Below are 20278 nucleotides of genomic sequence, written 5' to 3'. Positions count from 1 at the left end.
TCCAGGGGACCTGGACAGGCTGGAGAGGTGGGACTGTGCAAACCTCATGGAGTTCAACAAGGCCAGGGGCAAGGTCCTGCCCATGGGTCGAGGTAATCCCAAGCACAAATCCAGGCTGGGCGAGGAGAGGATGGAGAGCAGCCCCGAGGAGAAGGACTTGGGGGGTGGAAAACTGCCTGTGAGCCAGCAACGTGCGCTGGCAGCCCAGAAAGCCACCTGTGTGCTGGGCTGCACCCAGAGCAGTGTGGGCAGCAGGGCGAGGGGGGGATTCTCCCCCTCTGCTCCGCTCTGGTGAGACCCCCCTACAGTGCTGGGTCCAGCTCTGGGGGCACCAACAGCAGAAGGACACGGACCTGCTCGAGCGGGGCCAGAGGAGGCCACGAAGATGCTCGGGGGGCTGGAGCACCCCCCTGTGAGGACAGGTTGAGAGAGTTGGGGGGTTCAGCTGGAGAAGAGAAGGCTCCGGGGAGACCTTAGAGCGGCCTCCCAGGACTGAAAGGGGCTACAGGAAGGGGGGGAGGGACTCGTCATCAGGGGGTGTAGGGATAGGACGAGGGGGAACGGTTTTAAACTGACAGAGGGGAGATTTAGATGAGATCTAAGGAAGAAATTGTTCCCTGTGAGGGGGGTGAGGCCCTGGCACAGGTTGCCCAGAGAAGCTGTGGCTGCCCCCTCCCTGGAAGGGTTCAAGGCCAGGTTGGACGGGGCTTTGGGCAACCTGGGCTAGTGGAAGGTGTCCCTGCCTAGGGCAGGGGGGGTTGGAACTAGATGAGCTTTAAGGTCCCTTCCAACCCAAACCATTCTATTATTCTTTAAAAATAGGCTTGTTTTTATATTGGTTGCAGGTTTTTCAGGGCACTGTCTGAAATTTTTAGAGGACACTGAAATGATGAAAACCAAGCCCCTCCAGACCCCCAAAAAATTTTAGTCCTTGTTTCCCAGGGATGCTTCCCACATCTTGTTGAAACCTGGGGAGAAGGGCTGGGACTGGGAAAACCTCTTCTCCCTGGGCAGCTTGTGAAGGGATTGGGGGAAATCCTGAGCCCTGGAAGAAAAACAGAGGCTGGAAACAATGTCCCAAAGAAACTGGAGGAAGGTGAGGCTGTTTGAGGACAAAGGGACAGTCCCTCTCTTCCCTAAGAGATGCTGTCCAGCCAATCTGCTCACCGGGTCCTTCTCGTGGACTGAAGGAGCAGGTTGGGGTGGGGAAAATGTTCCTGTGGGTTTTTGGGGAGGTGGTTTTTGGGGAATTGGCACCAATTTGTGGTGTGGGTATGAAAAGCTTTAAAATCTGCAGGTTTTGTTGCAGCTGGGGTTGGGGGAACCTCTTTCCCCCTGTGGTACCGCTTGGCGGTGCTGCTCCCCCCAGTAAGAGCAGCAAAACCTCCCTGGGGAGTGGGAAATATTTAACCAGCTGGGTCTGCACCAGCCACGTTTTCGCAGGAGAAAGACAAATCCTGGAAAAGCTTTGAAAGATCTGCTCCCTGAAACAAGCCTGGGCAGTTTTCCGTGGGCGGACAGCAAAGGCATCACAGGTCCCCCCGAGCCAAGATGATCTTTTGTACTAGCAAAGCTCTTAAATCTGCAAACATGGGCCCCGTTTCACCTGTATTTGGGTTTTTTCCCCCGCTTATCCTGCGTAAAAATGAACAGCAACAACAAATCGCCTCCAGACAACTTAATTCCGACCTCCAGGCTTCAATTCTCCCTGTTTCAAAAAGGTTTTTCACATTCCCCAGATCTGTCAGTAATAAAATTCCCTCTGATCTCGGCTCAGGGGGGATGCGTTTTTAAGGAGAAAAACAGGAATTGAGGGAAAGATGTACAAACCCAACTTGGCTGGGGACAGAGGGGGAGGACAAGGCAGGTTGTGCCTCCCTGTATGGGTTGGAAACAGGGAAAAAATTAGGGATGGAGGGGCTGCAAAGCAGATATTTCTTCCTTTCAGCTTTGCCTGGGCTCTTTTTTTTTTTTTTTTTTTTTTTTGGCATCTTTTCTTGTGAGGGATGATTTGAGGCTAGTATAGACCAAAGCGGGAAATTAAGGTGGTGGGGTTTTTTTTAAGCTATAAAAAGGGGAAGATGTTGGGCTCTAAAGCTGTGGAGATGGGGATGGGGGTTTTTTAATTGTTTGTTTATCTCCAGGAGTGATTTATAGAGCTACGGCACCATCCTCCTGCCTATCCTGGGGGGAGAAAAGAGGGAGAAGACCCCAAAATCTCCTCTGGCTGGGATGTGGTGGGCTGTGGTTATGTGGGGCTACTGGCACGCCGGCGAGCGGGGCCGCATGCGTGGCGGCTGAGGTCATGGCGCTATTAATTTCCCGTTAAAAGCCCCAATGACTCTGGCGCTGCAGGGATGGAAAATGAAGCAGCTCCGATTGCGGCTGCTGCAGTTAACCCCTGCAGGGATGCCTGGCTTTTTGGGTTGAGAGAGCCAAATCCCATGGTGCCAATGGTAGACTACAGCCCTTGAAGGTTGATGGTCACCACCTTGGCCACTCTACAGCTGCTGCAGGTTCTCATCTGGCTCCTGGGGGACTCAGGGTCCTTTCAGACATCCAGGAAACCCTCCTGGCGCCTGCAAAGACCTCATCCAATTTAATCCCCTGCCAGCCGGCCGGGCTGGAGCCACATCTGCCCACCCTGCGACGCTGGAAACCCAGCCATCACTGAGCGTCCGGGGTCCGGCGGCTGGTGGCATTTCATGCTCCAAAGCCCCCAGGGCTGAGACAGTGGGCTTATTTTGGTAACTTGAACTTGGGAAACCCCTCGGCTGTGGAAAGGGGAGAGAGGAGCCTTGTGAAACGCCGTGGCAGCTGGGGGCTCCCGGCGTCCCTGTGAGGAGCCCCAAACGTCTTCACAAAATCCCTTGGGGCTTTACATTGAGCCTTGGGAACACTGGGGAAATGAGATGGAGGGGCTGGGGAGGTGTCCCCCTCCTTGCAGTGGGGCACAGGGCATAAAGCAGCTCTGGGGCTGCTCTCAGATCATCTCAAGCCCCAACAAACTACCTGACATTTGCAGAACATGGAGACCCCTGTCCTGGTCCCCTCTCCTGGTCACACTTGTCCCCATCTCCTGGTTCTTCTTGTCCCCTCTTCTTGTCCCACTTGCCTCTTCCTCCTGCTCCCACTTATCCCCAACCCAAAGACTTGTCCTTGTCCCCTGGTCCCTCTTGTCCCCTGGTCCTGTTGGTCCCTTCTCCTAGTCCAACTTGTCTCCATCTCCTGATACCACTTGTCCTTGTCCCCTGGTCTCACTGGTTCCCTCTCCTGATCCCACTTGTTCCATCTTTTGGTCACATTTTTCCCCTCTCCTGGTTCTTCCTGTCCTCAACTCCCAGCCCCACTGGTCCCATTTCTTGGTCACACTTGTCCCCAACTCCTGGTCTCATTTGTTCCCCTTTCCTGGTCCTGTTGGTCTCCTGGTACAATTTGTCCTCTCTCATGCCCCTATTCATCTCCATCTCCCTGTCCCCTCTCCTTGTCCCACTTTTTCCCCCTCCCTGTCCCACTTGTCCCCTCCCCTGCCCCTGCTCTCAGGGGCAGCAGAAGCAGTTTTGGTGCAGACCCAGCAGGATTCAGTGCAGCATCTTGGGGCTGGAGCCTTTCCCTGTGGGGAAGCCCAATGCAGCCCCCCAGGTGCCATCACCAGATGCCCTGGCAAGTGCAGCCAAGAGGGTAACGTGTTTGTGGCTCGGCTGTGAGCTGAGACTGGGGAAACTCATGTTATGCAAAGCAGCTCCATGCCTCAGATGCTGCTGGGCATCTGCATTGCAACGGTACTGGTAGTCCCACATGGGGCAAAGGGGCTAATGCCAAAAAAAAAGGGGTAAAACCAACCACTCTGGTCCCAAAATCAGGCACTTTGCCCCAAAGCAATTCCTCATCTGGGGCAACCTTGGGCTTGGTGCTGGATTTGGCCCCAGATGGCTCCGTTCAGCATCATCTTGGTCATCCCCAGACACCGTGGCCCATCCTGCCCCATACCCTGTGCCCAGTTGCGGGGCAATTTGTGTCTTCTTTTTTTTAATTTCTTCCCCATACAGTGATTTCTCCTTTCACAAATGACCTGAAAGTGGAAATGCAGTGAGAAAAAGCACTTTAAAACAGGTTAAAAACCACCTCTGAGAAATGAAAGAGTTTTCTGCCAAACTAAATACTAGAAAAGATGTATTTGCAAAGGTGTTTGGTTTTTGGGGGGGTTTGTTTAGTTATTTATCCCCCCATGCAGAACCTGAGTTGCTGCAACCCAACTGAGCTCTCCTCTGTGGCCATCCCCTAATCCCTCGCCTCGCCAACCCGGATCAACCCCACTGCAAAAATCCTTTTTTCCCCACTTTTTTACAGCAGCCGGGTGTCGAGGGGCCTCCCCTTCCCGCGGGCAGCGACATTTCCCAGGCAATACGTCATGTTTGCTTAAGAGCAGAGTTATTGCCGGGGAGGAGGCGGGGAGTCGCAGCCCTGGGGGGCTGCAGGGAGGGGGGCAAATGGGGAAAATGAGGAAAAAATCCCACCCTTGCTTTCAACATCCTTTGGGAGGGCTCAGAAAAGCTCCTTGGTCCCATTTGGGGGGGGGGTCTCAGTATGGTTTTCCCAATGTTTAATTAATGTGTTTTTAAAGCCCTGTTGTTGAAATGTTATTAAAATGTCTCGTTTTGCTCAAATAAAAGGGAATGGGGAGAATCTGTGACTGATTCAGCAGCACTGGAGCAGAAACATCTCCGGTCTCCCACAGTGGGATGGTTGGGGGTCCTGGGGGGATTCATGAGCTGCTTTTCTCCTAAAAGTGTAATTTTAGAGAAAAACTGGGTCTGGGTGAAGTAGAACTGTGAGGGAAAGGGGAGAGATGATGGGGGTATGGTTGGGCCCCTGTTTTGGGGTGGTGCTGGAGCCCTCGGTGACTTTTTTGTTGGAAAGGCTGGAAGGAAATAAATATACAGAAAGGTGGTGGAAGATTGTTTGCCAGTGGTGGAGATGGGATCAGCTGCTACAGTTTGGATCCAGGAGATCCCCCCATGTCCCAGCTGAGGGATACCCCACACCCCATCCTGCAGGATTTTTTTGTGTCCTGTTCTAGGTGATCCCCATGGCCTATCCTAAACAAACTCCCAGATCCCACCCCAGGGGATCCCCCATGGTCCATTCTAAGTGGTCCCCTCATCTGCCACCCATGTGGTCTCCTCACAGGTCCCATCTTAGATGATCTCCCAGATCCCATCCTAGATGATCCCCAGGTCCAATTGCTTGGAAGATCCTCCAAACCCCATCCTAAGTCCCAAGTGACCCCCTCCCAACTCCCATCTTAGATGATCCCCCAGGTCTTATCCCAAGGGATCTCCCAGCACTCATCTGAGATAATCCCCCAAGCCCCCATCCTAGATGGTCCCCCATCTCCCATCCCAGGTGACCCTCCTCCAGATCCCCTCTTAGCTGATCCCCCAGGTCTTATCCCGAGGGAATCCTCAGGTCCTAGCCCAGATGATTCCCCAGGACCCATCCCAGGTGACCCCTAACCATGGTGCCACACTAGATGATCCCCCAGGACCCGTCCCATGTGACCCCTAACCAAGGTCCCACACTAGATGATCCCCCAGGACCCATCCCAGGTGACCTCTACCCCACATCCCATCCTGTAATCTCCATCCCCAGGTCCTGGAGAACACCCTGACCAGGTTTTGGAGTGGAAATGGCCACTCTCTCCCTTACCACCCCATGCCCCCACTTTCCACCCTGCACGGATCCCTCCCAACCTCCCAGGCACCGAGTGCATCTGCTAGACCGACTCAATTAATTTAATCATTAACCAACGCCCGATCCAAACCGCCCTGTGAGTCACGTTTCAGCCCAGCGTGGCGGGAGGCAGCGTGTGAGTGCTGGGCTCGATCCTGCACACCCCGTCAGCTCCTTCCTCTCTGGCGGGGTAATTTGGGCCTGGAAAGCTGGATTTGGGAAGCAAAACCCCCTCCCTTGGCAATGCTGAAGCAAACAGGACCCTCCCATCTGTCCGTGTGTCTATCCCAAGCAACGCCAGCAGAAATGTTCCCGTCACGCTCCCAAGCGTTAAACTGGGGGAGACACGGGCAAATATCTCTGGTGCAAAATCACAAATAAACTTTCTTCTCCAGGCTGGTGCTGCTGCTGACGGGGCTGCAGGGCTGGCATTTCTGGCTGGGGTCCAGCCTCCCGTTAAAGACGGTTGTTAAGAAAAACCAGCTCAGGATAAGTGGCGTGAAAAAATACTCTGGTAATTAAACAACCCCAGAATAGAAGGAGAAAAGGTCAAGCCTAAAAATACAGGGTATGGTTTTGTGCTGAAACATGGCATTAATAAATAATCATGTTTTCGGGAAGGTCTAATTTTAGCGGCTCGGGTACAATAGCCTGGCGTGACCCCTTTGCTTGTCTTAATCTTGATGGATTTGGGGTTTTTTTTTGCTGAGCTTTGCCCCGCTCTTGTCCCCTGCAGAGCTGCAGGCAGGTTGGGTGCGCGAGCGAGAGGGCAGCACGTGGTGAAGGCGCTGGGTGCTGGGCTGGGGGCCGTGCCTGGGGTGGAGTGAGTGTGGGCGTGCTCAGCCCTGCCGGCCGGCATGCAGGCACCCGCCTGGTTTTCCCACTGTCGGGAAAACAACCGGGATTGCCAAAGATCCCAGCCCCAGATATGAGCTGGAGGTGGGGGGTGAAGTCCTTGTGGTGGCTTGAACATCCCTGGAGCCGCGACGTCCCCTGCAAAACAGCTCTGCCCCGCTCACGCCGACTCTCCGTTTGCTCGTTAGTGACTAAGCATTAATTTTCTTATGAAAATTAGAATTAATTTTCCTTCAAACCCCTCTGTGGAGGGAATCACCCCAGCCCGAGGCAGGTTGCAGTGGGGCTGCTGCTGCTGCAATTGGGTTTCACCCTCTTTGTGGGGAAACTGAGTCATGAGGAGCATGACGGGGTGGATTAGGGCCAGGAAAGGTGAATCCTGCTCCACTTATCTTTGGGATGGGGATTAAGGCTAAATCCAGCTGCCAACTCCCCTCTTAGCTCGGGGGTGAGAAAAGGGCCCCCAGCACCCTGGGGGTGCAGATGGCAGACCCCAAAAGCGATGCGGATTTGGGGTGGGGATGGCCACAACCCTGGGGGCTGCGGTTGGAGGGTGCCCAGCACCCACGAGGGGCATTTTTCCAGCTTGTAGGGAAGAAAAATGGGAGGAAAGAGGATGAGGGTGATGTGGGGCTGGGATGCACTGATGTCAGTGATTGGGGGGGGTTTGTTTTTTAGTAGGGACCCCAAAGAGAAGCTGAAGGAAGCACTGGCAGCCATGGGGGGACATTTCTTTATTGGACTCGGCGCGGTGCTGAGGGACGCGCGGTGGCCACTGGCACCTCTACAGACACGAGAGTTGCATCTCATGGGAGGGCAGCCGAGAGGGCCCCCCTGCCCCCCAATATCCATCTGCACCCCAAGCCCCATCCTGCCAGGTGGGATGCCCGCATCCATGCAGACACTGGCTGGTGATGCTCTAGCTGGGACAAAAGAGGATTTTTCCAGCCCGGGATGGTGGATAGAAGGTGGTAGGGGATGGAGAGGCTGGGGGACCACCACGACCTCTGTTCCCTATGAAGAAATTAAGGAAAAATTAAAAAAAAAATCACCATGAATGTAGATTTTTTCCAACCTCCAGCAAGAGTTGCAGGGCAGGAGGTGGTCAGGATGGGGGAGATACAAGATTTGGGGCGGCCGTTGAAAGGGGTGGGGTGGACCCCCTGGTCCGGGACTTTCCATGGATGCTGGATTGGGCGCAAAACCGCATCCCAGCAAGTTACCTGTGGGATGGGGTTGGAAGTGAGTGTGTGTGGGGGGGCTCACTTCTCCGTCATCATCCTCACGAACTCCTCGTAGTTGACCTGCCCGTCGTTGTTGCAGTCGGCCTCCTTGATCATCTCATCCACCTCCTCGTCCGTCAACTTCTCACCCAGGTTGGTCATGACGTGCCGCAGCTCCGCCGCGCTGATGTAGCCGTTGCCGTCCTTATCGAAGACGCGGAAAGCCTCGCGGATCTCCTCCTCGCTGTCCGTGTCCCTCATCTTTCTCGCCATCAGCGAGAGGAACTCGGGGAAGTCGATGGTGCCGCTGCCGTCGGCATCCACCTCCCCCACCATGTCCTGCAGCTCCGCTTCGGTGGGGTTTTGCCCCAACGAGCGCATGACGGTGCCCAACTCCTTCGTGGTGATGCAACCGTCTCCATCCCGGTCAAAAAGGGAAAAAGCCTCCTTGAATTCGGCGATCTTCTCCTCCGACAGCCGCTCGGCCATGGCGCTCCCTGCTCGCACGCTGCTCTGCCCCAGCACGCCGTGGCGCCGGCGGGGAGGTGCACACGGGGCCTCCTCCCTCCAACCTGCCAGAGGAGGAGGAGGAGGAGGAAGCAGGAGCTGGAGCACGTGGGAGAGGCCGAGCCACGGAGCAGGAATGATTCAGCTGGACCCTGGCGGAGCAGGCAGGGGAGTTTCGGGGTGCTGGAGAAGAAGGGTGACCACCAGCCCCCTTGGGCCACCCTGGCTGTGGTCCTGCTTGCTCCACCGGTGGCATTTTGTGGGACCGGCTCCTAACGAATGCCCTTAATTAAGGGATTTATGCTGTGGCTTGCAGCAGAGTGGTGGTTTCGGGGAGAGGCAGGTGGAAGGGGGGTGATACACACTATTTCTGGTTATTTTAAGGCAATTTGGGTGGGGTTTGGAGTTGTGCAAAGGCCTCCAGCGCTTCATGGGGGGGTTGAGAGGGCCCCCCCCACTCCTTCAGTCTCCCCAGCCCCAGGGCCACCACAGCGATGTTGGCAGCGGGTCAAACCTGCCGAGGGAGGGTTCCCTTGAGCAGGTCCAGGCAGAGCCTGGCTGCCCGGGCCGATGTGCTCCGCGCTGACGGAGACCTGAATCAGCCGTGACACCTCTTCCGGGCTCCCTGAGAACGGCCCCACGGCCCCTGGGGCAGCTGACGTGGTGGTGCATCAGGTGAGCAGTGTCAGGAGTCCTGCCCTGGTTAGTCAGGGGTTAATCCTGGGGCTGAGTGAGGGTTAACCATGTTGTAATGGCCTGCTTTCATTTTTACTCATCTCTTACAGCCAGGAGTACAGGAGGGTTCAGAGACAAATGATGACAAGGGCTATTTCTCTGTCCAACTGTCCATCCATCCTACTGTCCATCCATCTATTCTCACAACCTTCCATCCAGCTCTCCACCCATTTATCTGTCCGTCCATCCACCCAACCATCTATCCGTGTGTCCATCCGTGCACCTAGCCACATTACCATCCCTCCCTCCCTCCCTCCCTCCCTTCCTCCGTCCAGCCAGCCAGCCAGCCAACCCTCCCTCCATCCATATGTGCATCCACCCAACCAACCGCATTATCATCCATCCATCCATCCATCCATCCATCCATCCATCCATCCATCCATCCATCCATCCATCCATCCAGTTGCCCAATCATCCACCGAGTTGCCCAATCATCCACTCAGTTGCCCAATCATCCATCCATCCATCCATCCATCCATCCATCCATCATCCATCCATCTCTCCATCCACCCCTCCAACCATCTGTCCATGTGTCCATCCATCCATCCTTGCATCTGTCCATCCGTCCATCCATCCACCTGTCCCTCCAACCATCCATCCCTCTTCCCTACGTGCCCATAACAGCCAAGCAACGTCCACCAGCTGGGCCAAGAAGCGAATGGACCAAATGATCAGGCGTGAGCAAAAGAGAGTTTGACTTTCTTGGCTACAAGAAAATGCTGCCAGTTTGCCCCAGTATAACCCAGTGAGGAATTAGAGCTGTGGAATTTGTGGGAAGGCCACAAATCAAAAGCCAGCTCATGGGACAGTTGAGGAATGCGTGGGAAATGGGGCCTCCAGGTGGGACAAAGTCTGGGAGGGGATCATTGTCTGGAGGAAAACCTCATCTGGAAAAAACTCTGGGCACGTAAAACACAGCTGAGCAGTGCCGGGAACCTGTCTGGCAAGAGACACGGCACTACTCGCCCCGTGAGCGCGTTTCGGGGAGGGGAGGTCCTGGCAGCTCCTCTTGTGCAACAAGCTGCTCACTAATTGCCTGTCTAATTGCCCACGCTTGCTGTTCTGCTCCAGATTTAATAAGATCGAATCAAAATTGCTGTGAGAGAGCCCTGGGCAGCCAAGGAAGGAGCCAAGAGGAGGGGGAGCTGGCTGGAACCCATCTGGGAGAAGCAAACACCGACAGATAACTGAGTGTTTTCAAAGCCCGGGAGGTTTAAGGTGTTTTTTTTCAAGTGATGGGGGGAGTTGTGTGAGCTCCAAAACGAGGGTGGGCTGGGTGGGGGGACCCTGGGTCACTTTGCTAAGGATGAAGGGGTTGCTCTGTCCTGGGTGTCCCTTGGTGCTGAGCGAAGCTGGAAGCTGCTGGGGGTTTTGTTTCCCCATCACCAGCACCCATTGTGAGCACCCATCACCTCCTCATCACCAGCACCCATCACCTTTCCATCGACAGAACTCATCACCTCCTCATCACCAGCACCCATGACCTCCCCATCACCCATGATCTCCCCATCACCAACACCCATTGCCAGCACCCACCACCTTGCACCCATCACCTCTCCATCACCAGCACCCATTGTCAGCACCCATCACATCACCATCACCAGCACCCAGCACCCATGACTCCCCCCATCACCAGCACCCATCACCAGCACCCATGACTTCCCCATCACCCATGACCTCCCCATCACCATCACCCATCACCTCCCCCGACTGTCAGCACCCATGACCCCCCCTATCACCAGCACCCACTGTCAGCACCCATCACCTCATCACCTCCTCATCACCAGAACCCATGACCTCCCCATCACCAGCACCCACTCTCAGCACCCATCACCTCCCCATTACCTCATCACCCCCCATTACCAGCACCCATTACCTCCCCCATCACCAGCACCCATGATCTCCCCATCATCAGCACCCACTGTCAGCACCCATCAACTCCCCATTACCTCCTCATCACCCCCCATTACCATCACCCATCACCTCCCCATCATCACCAGCACCCATCACATCTCCATCGCTACCACCCATTGCCAGCACCCATCACCAGCACCCATTGCCTCCCACGTTTACAGCAGTCTTTCGGAGAAGGTCAAGCCAGCCCTTGATTTAGACTGTGCTTAACTCCACCCTCATTAGCATGGCAGGATAATTAACCCAATAAAACTTCCTACTGGCCCATAAAACCCCCTGGTTTAGGGCTGAGTCCTATTTACAGCATCCGAGATGATCCAGGGGGTAGATGGGACAGGGGGGAGGCCTCTGTGGGGGAGGCAGGAGCACGCAGCTGCCGGGGATTTTGGCAGCCGATTTTCCCGGGATGTCTCCAGCTGGAGCTGGAGGGGGCCGATACTTTGAGGATGGCGGGTGCAGGCAGCCAACGTTAAAGCCTCACACTGAGTTTTGCAGGCGGCTTCGCCCCGCTCAACCTCTGCGTCTGGCTTTGAGCCTGATCCAGGTAATGGCTTAAAAAAACCCCAAAAAACCAACCCAGACCAGATGGTTAAAAGCACCCTGTTGGATTATCCCAAGCAGAACGCCAGCCCAGATGTGCGCAGATGTGTGCGGTGATGTCTGGGTTTGCATTTGCAGACGAGGTGGTGGAGCTGAGGAGGGGGAAGATGATGAATTTGTGGAAAAAAAGAGAAAGTTGGGAGGTGAAGAGGGAAACCACTCGTATGGGGAAACATCTGTGGGGCCCTGTGCCCCCACGTGTGTCTGTGGGGATGGGGAGGAACCTCCGCAAAGCCTGGCATAAATCACATCGGGGTTTAATGTGGAAAATGGCATTTTGGAGAGGCTGAGCTTAGACAGGATCCCGCAACGGCTGCGGGGGGCTCCAGGGGTTGCCAGCTGCCAGGTGTAAAATTTTGTGGTTTCTTTTAGATACTGTTTTAAGGGAGGTTTCTAAAGCGGAGGGTGAACTGCAGGGTCTGTAAGGCAGCTCCTAAAGTCAGGCTTTTCTAGCCCAAGTGAAGGGTCCTGCTTTTGGGCCTGCCAGATGTCATCAGGGTGGAGGAGGGAGGGATCGGGGTGCTGAGGAGATGCTGGGGACATGCCCCGCTCTGACCCCGACTCCGGGAAGGTCTCACCTATAAACCCGGGCGGGTGTTTGGCTCCGCACGTAGCACCCGAGCTGGGAGGATCCCCGGAGGTAAATACGGGGAACTGCTTGCCAAAGGCGGAGGTGGCACAGCCACCTTCCCTTTCGCTGGCCACAATGGGGACGGTGCTATGGCAAGGATGGAGGGTCCCCCCTCTGCCCTCAGGATTTCACCCTGGGGTCCCCCGACCCTGTGTGTGGGAAGGGGGGGTCTGGGCTCAGCTTTAGCAGCACAGGCGAGGAGAGGGCTGGCCAGGATGTGAGGGAGTTGAGCACGGGAGGAAACCAGAAAAACCCGGCTTGTTTAGTCTAGCAAAGCCGGGCCTGACGAGGCAGCCAGCTGCGGTCTGCACATTCCTGGAGTGGGGATAGGAACCACCGGGAGTCGGTGGGGGAGTGAATTACTTTTAAAGTGAAATGAAATTCTTGGCTAATTTGCTGTTGGCTACACGACGACCAGACAGAGGTTTGGGCTCAGCCTGATGGAGGTTTGGGCTCGGCCTGACACGGGGGAGGAGAAGCAGGCGCTCTGCAGGATTTCCTCTGTGTTGAGGATGAGCCATGTGCTGTGGCAGCTTAATGCCTTTTTTTTTTTTTATGGCAAAAGAAGCCTTTTTTCCAGCTCGGAAAGGGCTGAGCCTCCTTCAGCTCAAAACTCAGTTTTCTGGGGCAAAGTTCAGCTCTAAACCTCGTCCCTGCGAGGGGAGCTGTGCCTTCCCTTCCCGGCAGGGCCCCGGGGCTGCTTCTGAAGGTTGGTCTAGGAGAGGATTTTGAATTATTTGCTAAACGGGGACCGTTTGAGTCGTAGGAAGGTTGCAGGAGGGCAGGGATTATCACCACTGCTCCCTTTTCCCCCCAGAAATGAGGAGAGTGATGCAAGTGCCGGGGTGACTCAGGCAGCTGCACCCCATTTTACAGGCAGGGCGGCGGCACGGAGCCATAAACCACCAGCCCGGGTCCTGCTGGGACGCAGCGGCGCAAGGAGGAACCGCGATGGTAAAAAAGGGGTTTGGATAAAGGCACAGCTTCCTCCTGTGAGCCCTCCAGGAGGGCCAGGAGGAGCGCGGGAAGGCGCTTATCTCCCCCCCAAGGAGGGACTCAGACGCAGCAGGCAAGAGGCTGTCAGGAATTTAATTGTACTTGGCACTGAAAACTGTACAACACATTTACAGAGAACCATCCGCTTGTGTCTATGTACACCCTCTTCCCGTTCCCAACGTTACCGGCCACACTCGCGCCAGGCAACGACCTTTTGCAGGGGAGTTGCGGCTCCTCGAGCGGAGATTTCAGGTAACACTCAAGGCCGGGCTCGCTGTCCTCGTCCTTCGACTGGACAGGAACAACCTGTTGGCCACACTCACGGCCGTCACCACTTTGCAGCGCAGTTACGGCGCCGGCGTCTCTCAGCCGAATCTTTGGACCGCTAGAACATGGCAGTGTCGCCGTTAGGAGTATATACAACCACTATTCTCCTCTGTCCTTACACCTCTTCAGCTGCAAACGCGTCCTTTGCTCTACCTCTCTACAACATGCAATAACCCCTTGGTCGCCTCCAGTCCCGCCTCCCCGCGGAAGGCGTTTCATTTCCAAAAGGCAACACGAACAAGAAAAATCTACCTTCGCTCCCTGCTATTCCCCTCTAGCTGCTGCTCTTCTTCCCTCCCCAAAACCCTTTTTACAACGTGCCTAAAACCTTCCTAAACCCCGCTGCAATGCAGTTCTCTTTCAGGAGTCCGGAGCGCACACAAGCCGTTGACGTCGCTAAGGGACGGTGCGCTCCGCAGAACTGTGGAGTGACGTGAGAAACCGTCCGTGCACACCTCGGAGCGAGGAAAAAGGAAAATTCCTCAAAAATTCCTCGAAAGGAAATGCCAAGTCTTAACAAGGACAAAATACAAAAGTAAAAAAAAAAAAAAAAGAAGAAAAACAAAGAGAACCCCAAACTCAGAACAAAACAACTAATAAAAAAATTAAATATCTGGCAGGTTACAAGAGTGAAAATGAGGAATGTACAAAGGACACACTAAGATGAAAGATTCCAGTAGGTAAATTGAGAACCTGTTGAACCTGGGGTCTGTTTTTTTAGGTGTTTTTTTTTGTTGTTTTGTGGTGGTTTTTTTTTTGGTTGGTTGTTGTTTTTTTTTCCCTTTTTTAACACGAAAAGTTGCATGGATTATGATAACCACACACTGCAAACATGTGCTGTACAAGATAAGAAAATAACGTGAATTCAGGTTTCGAGTCCACTTTAAAAGGCCTCTTGCAGCGTTGATCTGAACCCCCCCCCATGCAAAGCAGGGTGCTGCCAGGCTCGTGGTGATGGCCCCCCAACTTCTGCTTTAAGTTTCTTGTTTTCCAGCCTCAAAAACCACACGTGGAAATCTTTCTGAAACCAAAATTTGCTCTTGAAATTGGCTGTGAGCAGTCAAAAGCGTGAGGGCTTCCAAATCACTCACAGCATTAAAACCAGGTTTAAAGTGGCCAGGTTTGTCTAAACAGACTCCAGTTCAACAGTGTTAACTGTATACCAGTAGCTGCCATTACAACATAAAAAAAACAAATATTCTGTTCAGTAGAGTGACTCCAATCATGCTCACATTACAAGAAAAATGTACACATTATTTATAAATAAACAGTCTTCTACCAGGATGTTGCTGGGCTCCTCTTTACACTAGTGTTTCTTTCCGCTTCCCGCTTAGCTGCTTCTCCCTCGTTTTTCTGTACCCGGACGATGTTCTGTGGGTTTTCAGGCCCTTGGCTTCCTCCGAGTCCAGGACGGAGCTGCACTCGGAGGTGCTTTCATCGAGCTCCATCTCGGTTATGCCAGACATGGCAGATTGCCTCTTCTGGGCTCTGATGTTGGGCGCGGAGGGGTTGTTCTCCTCCGACTCTTCGCTCAGCTCCGGCAGCTCCTTCAGCTCCGCCGCGGCAGCAGCTGGCTGGAAGGGAGCGATGGCCGTTCGGATGCAATTAACCCATTGCTGCTTGTGGAAGACATCGTTGGCCTGCAGCGTGTGGGACTGGCCTGGGGAGGGATCTTGGAAACGAACTCGGAAGATATTTTTAGCTGAAGATAAATATAGGAAAAAGCAGATCAGTTCCTAGCTCAATATTTAGAGAGATTCCATTGCTAGACAAGCGATCTGGACTGCCCTGCTCTGCTTCAGGAAAAGCTTTCAAAACCCTGCCAAAAAAAAAAAAACCAACCCCAAACACCACAACCCAGCAGAGATACGTTGAAATAGATGTTTTCTAGTCTGAGCATCAACTGCAAAACACCATAAATAAGTTCACAGCAACCAAATCTAAAACCGCAAAGCCCAGCAGTGACGGTCTAAAGGTGGATGTTAACACGTTAACCTCCATCTGCGGGGATTTATGGGTCAGTGTAGTCTCTCCTCACCAGCAGATTCCCACACAGATGAACTGGTTCGGTTCATACCTTTATCAGAATTGCCAAAAGCTCCTCGGAAGGATCCTCCCATTTTCACATCGCCATCCTGCAGGTCTTCCAGGAGCAGCTCCTGGACAGGGATTGGCTGCCTGTACACTTGGTAGGCCTGACGCTCATTGCGAGTGACCGGCCGGGTCAGAACCAGGATGTCTTGGAAGAGGAAGACGTAGAGTTTCTGAAAGGGAAAATACATTTGAATGTGAGCGAAACATTGTACTTTGTATTCAAAGCAATCACACATCCTCTGGGATTATCTGAAGTTTCTGGGATTATTCTGAAGTTTCACCCACGTTAACTTTCTGACTGTTTCCTGTTACAGCAACGCTGGGCCCTGGCAGTGGTGGCACAGACCACACTTATATCAATGGGTTTATTGTTTTAACAACCCTTCAAAAGTGTATTATGATTTACAGCTGCCAAGAATATGATGATTAGAAGCAGTATCTTTTTTGACAATACAAAATGCTTCATGTGTACAGAAGCATAATGGCCTAATTAAACCAAAAACCCCCCCACCAACTAAAAAAATAAACAGAAAAAGATTTGATGTTTAAAACGAGGTTACTCCTGCAAGCCAGAACAAAAGGCAGCAAACCCTCGAGTAGAGCCAGGGTCTTTCAGCACTGCTGCAGTGGGAGATAAACTTCGGGCAGTTCACCTCAAAGCCAAAGAGGCCTTTGCAGGAACACTTTTGTTTGGAAGAGCTGTGCGCCAGAGCTCATAACGGGGAATGTCAGAGCACCTGAAAGTAAACAGCCGGCAGGAAATCCCTTTTGATGGAGAGCTTGGGCACAGAGAGCACTTTCTATAGTAATTTTGTGCTAATTATTTTTCAGCTTCTGAAGGCCAATTGTAAAGCTGTCAGCAGGAAACTTTCCCTTACACCCTGCAATGCTGACTGCCATCAGGTGCTTTCTCTTCTGCTTTTTAAGTTTAGCTAATTGTCTAAACTAACCCTAAGGATGGAAGGGCTCCTGGTCCTGCTGTAACGGACGAAGGTTTAACTACCTCTGAGGGGAGGTTTTCAAACTTGAGAATTAATTACCACGAACACGAGGGACTTACATGTCCGTTTTTATTCTTCAGCTCCCCATGGCACAGTAAAGCTTTGCTGCCTTCAATCCTCGGGTCTTTTTGCTTCTCATCCAGGTACTCCAGCTTGTCAATGTAATACTGGCACTCCGATTCCCCCTTCTTCAGGTTGATGTCAGAGAGGACTCCTTGGATTATAGATATCTACAAACCAAACCAGTTACAAATGATTAAATAGTGAACTCTGCTTGGAGAGCTTCCCTTTAAGTGCTATTTAAGAACTCCAGGTGATGGAATCCACACGGACCCATCTCTCACTTGCTTTCACAAAGGGTCACAGTCACAGATTTCTGTCCACCAAGACAACCATGCCACAGAATTGCTGAGGGTTTAAGAAAGCTTTCTGGAGCTCCACAATGACATGCTTGTGTCAGAACAACCATAATGAGATCACGATTACTTACAGCTTCTTCCAGAATCTGGATATCGGGGTGGTCTTTGGGAGTGTGCCTCAGGATCTCTTTCAGGAGCAGCGGGTATTTGACCAGCCGACTTCGAGGAATGTCCAAGAAGCTCCAAAGGTCTAGTTTGCGGCTGAAAGGGGACTCAAGGCAGCGCTGGAGGAAGTCCTGAACTCTCCGGTCCTGCTTCTTCTGATCCAGAAGTGCTTTGGCTGCCAGCTGATTGCTACAGTAACCTTTGTAGGCATGGAGTCGTGGTAACTGCAGGAGAACAGAACAATAATCAGGAGTTTAATTCCATGTAGGAAAAGCAAAGCACATGAACATGTCAAACTCAGGGAGTTCTACATCCCTTACTGCGATACTTTGCCCAGTAGAAAAACCAAAGCTAACAGACTATCTTGTCTATGCAGCTAGTCTTTTGTGAGGAGAACCAAGGCATTCTGCATGCAGTGCCTTTGAAGTTCAGATGTTTGAGATTAACAGCAGTAAGACTATGGAAATCACATCAGCGAGGAACAGTCCAGAAGATACAGACATTTCTAACATAAATCAGCAAGTAATTGCAGTCACACTAGTGTAAGTCTCCGGGGTGAAATCGTGGCCCATTACGGCTGACAGAGTCCCATTGTTTTCAGTGTAGCCAGGATTTCCGTTTCAATCTTTCGCTCAAGGCCACAAAAGCCCACAGCTTTTCGGCTTCTAGCTTTAAGTGTTCTTTAAGCTCTTTTTTAGCCTGCTGTCTCCAAGTTATGTACTCACCCACTTCACAAGAATGGGCCCAATCTGCTCCACTGTTCCATCTGGTTTTGTTGCTTCTCCTAAACTTGCCAACAAGTCTGGAATTGAAATACAAAAATAGAAATTGCAACAATGCCCCAGTAAGCGGTTCTAACATGAGAAAGCATAGAGATTAACTCTTAGTCAGCACGCTATGTGAAAATGATCCAGTTGCTCTTACCTTCATGCAGAGGAATATAAGAATCCAAGTCCCCAAATATGTGGGTGAGTTCCTCCTCAGACATGATAGAGAGTTTCAGCATGGGATCATGATAGGCCTGTCAAAGAATGTCAAGTATTAAAATATATTCAAATCTCCCAAACCCAAAAGCTGACAATTTAAATATGAGGGGATAGATCACACGCAGAACAGATCAGAAGCCAACAGAAACAGTAACACCGACTTTGATGGGCAAAAGATTCACCTCGGTATGAACGTATCAAATGAAAAGGACTTTCCCGTCTGACCTGTTCCCATCTGGCAGAGGGATTCCCCACCTAGCTCTGCAGGACTGCAAAGGGCAATCCTTTTTTGGCTGCATTTGCTGCAGTCAAACCAGCACTGTAGGACTGCTCACGTCAACTTTCCAGGCCAGCTTTCATACTGTGGATTCTGGGCCTGATAAAGCCGTTACGTAATGTTTGCAGGTGCAAAGAAACTTCATTATTAGCTGTAATACGATTACTGACTGCAGGAAAAAAACCACTCACCTTTCTGGCAAGCTTCAGGTCTTCGATTAGGTCCTGCTCTCCCCTGGACATTTCGTATATCGCCTGTGAGGAAGGGGATAAAGCACCAAGAGTCATTTTTAATCCCAGTCTTCCTCTGAAAGAGCCTTTCAGCTCACATAATGCACATCCTGTCTGGGCAGCCTGAATAGGCAGTTTTGCCATCTGAATCACTGTATGCCACCTGGGCATGACAACCTCAAGTAAATCTGCCGGCTTTCCCAGCTCTGAGAAAGCAACATTACTTACAACTGTGTGAAAGCTCTGATGTTCACGCACAAGCCAAATTAAATATTAGCGCCTTTTAAATCACTGCTTTTACACAGGCAAGCACGAAAAAAACAAAACCCAGAAAACCACAGAGGTCAAATCCCAGGCGTCTTTAGTCAGCTTCTGTGTTGTCACTAGAAGATTTGTCTAAGAACTACAGGAAAAAAAGGCAAGCCAAGGCCTTGCTATTTGGCTTTCAACCAATTGTCAAGAGCTTTAAGAGAAAGACAGCTGGCTTTACAAGGAACCTGACTTTGGGTCTGCTGCAAAGCAACCACTGTGGCTGGGTCTCGAATTTCAGAAATGCTGAGCACCCCCATGGAAAGAGTTTGGCATCTCTGAAGGGTCAAACTGGGGAGACAAACTCCCTAGTGACTCAAGAGAGAGAAGCCTACCTTTTCCCAGGCCTAATGCAGAAATAAATCTAGCAGTTTAGAAATGAAGGTGCACAGGAAGATAAAGTCACCCATAGATGCTCACGACACCCTTCCCTGCCAAGGAAACGGCACAAGCCAAGGTTCTGGCTGCCTTTCTCAGTCCTGCTGGTTTAACAGAAGCCTACCTCCTGGCGCTTAATTTCTTTGGTGCTCAGGGACTCTTTCATGTTGACATCTAACATCTCAGACCAAAGTACACTGTTTCTTCTTTTAGGAGGAGTAGGAGCAGCGGATCTGCTACATGACTTCTGGGCACAGCCAGGAGACTTGCTGTCACTGCGAAGGGCAAATGACTATAGGGATTGAAAAAAAAAAAAAAAAAAGAAAAAAAAAATTTAAAAATACGTAGAGCCAATTTGAGAAGTACAGAAGTATTCTAGTATTACCCATACCCCTCCCAATCCTTCATCCTCCTCTGTTGTACAGGGCAGGAAAACACACCCAGACACTTTTCCTCAGATAAAGGAACACTTTAATCAAGCTGCTGAGAAAGCCCTGAGAGCCCAGAGACTGGCAAGCTTTTCCATGTGCCTCTCTCTCCCTGCACTGATCCAGCAGCGGCGCTTGGGAGGAGGATGGGCAGGTAAAGCTTGGGTCTATTTCCAAGGTATGAGGAAGTAAATAAACTAGGATCATAATTCTACCTATAATGAGGCTAATCAGGAGCCACTTGAACTTTGCTCTCGTGATTTGCAATCTTACTAAAACCCAGACATAGAAGTGCTCTTATCTGCACGCGTGGGGTAGAGAGATCCTTAGACAACACTTCTCTAACGTTACTGAAGGCTGAACAGCAGGGTCAGTTCACATTTAAGCACGTGGTCCAATGCGTGTATCTCAAGTACTGGTACAGTTTATCAACTAATTCTCTTTATCTGAATCAGTCCGTTTTTTTTTTTACTGCTTAAACCCTCAATAACCTGGTTATCTAGCAAGCTACCTCTGAACTCCTGAACTCT

General features: G+C 52.0%; 2 protein-coding genes across 5 annotated transcripts in view; both read right to left on the bottom strand.

Annotated features, from left to right (window-relative positions):
- Positions 1 to 7330: 7330 nt before the first annotated feature.
- LOC141923869 (calmodulin, striated muscle) lies at positions 7331 to 8312 on the bottom strand. The gene is made up of 2 exons (XM_074825512.1): positions 7812 to 8312; positions 7331 to 7602 (listed from the first exon to the last, which is right to left on the bottom strand). The coding sequence occupies exon 1, from the start codon at positions 8298 to 8300 to the stop codon at positions 7851 to 7853; it is 450 nt and encodes a 149-aa protein (XP_074681613.1). The 5' UTR covers positions 8301 to 8312; the 3' UTR covers positions 7331 to 7602; positions 7812 to 7850.
- A 4956-nt stretch (positions 8313 to 13268) lies between these two features.
- Positions 13269 to 20278, bottom strand: part of NET1 (neuroepithelial cell transforming 1) — a 56515-nt gene continuing 49505 nt past the window's right edge. For all 4 annotated transcript variants that reach the window (XM_074828093.1, XM_074828094.1, XM_074828095.1 and 1 more), the window contains 8 exons: positions 19445 to 19612; positions 18595 to 18657; positions 18065 to 18161; positions 17866 to 17942; positions 17107 to 17364; positions 16676 to 16846; positions 15599 to 15785; positions 13269 to 15223 (listed from right to left, as the gene is read on the bottom strand). In XM_074828093.1, coding sequence (XP_074684194.1) covers positions 14823 to 15223; positions 15599 to 15785; positions 16676 to 16846; positions 17107 to 17364; positions 17866 to 17942; positions 18065 to 18161; positions 18595 to 18657; positions 19445 to 19612 — 1422 coding nt within the window. In that variant the 3' untranslated portion in view covers positions 13269 to 14822. The remainder of the gene's footprint in view (positions 15224 to 15598; positions 15786 to 16675; positions 16847 to 17106; positions 17365 to 17865; positions 17943 to 18064; positions 18162 to 18594; positions 18658 to 19444; positions 19613 to 20278) is intronic.

The sequence above is a fragment of the Strix aluco genome, chromosome 5 (assembly GCF_031877795.1).
Source record: "Strix aluco isolate bStrAlu1 chromosome 5, bStrAlu1.hap1, whole genome shotgun sequence".
Classification (NCBI taxonomy): domain Eukaryota; kingdom Metazoa; phylum Chordata; class Aves; order Strigiformes; family Strigidae; genus Strix; species Strix aluco.
This window is presented reverse-complemented; position numbering and strand designations above follow the sequence as displayed.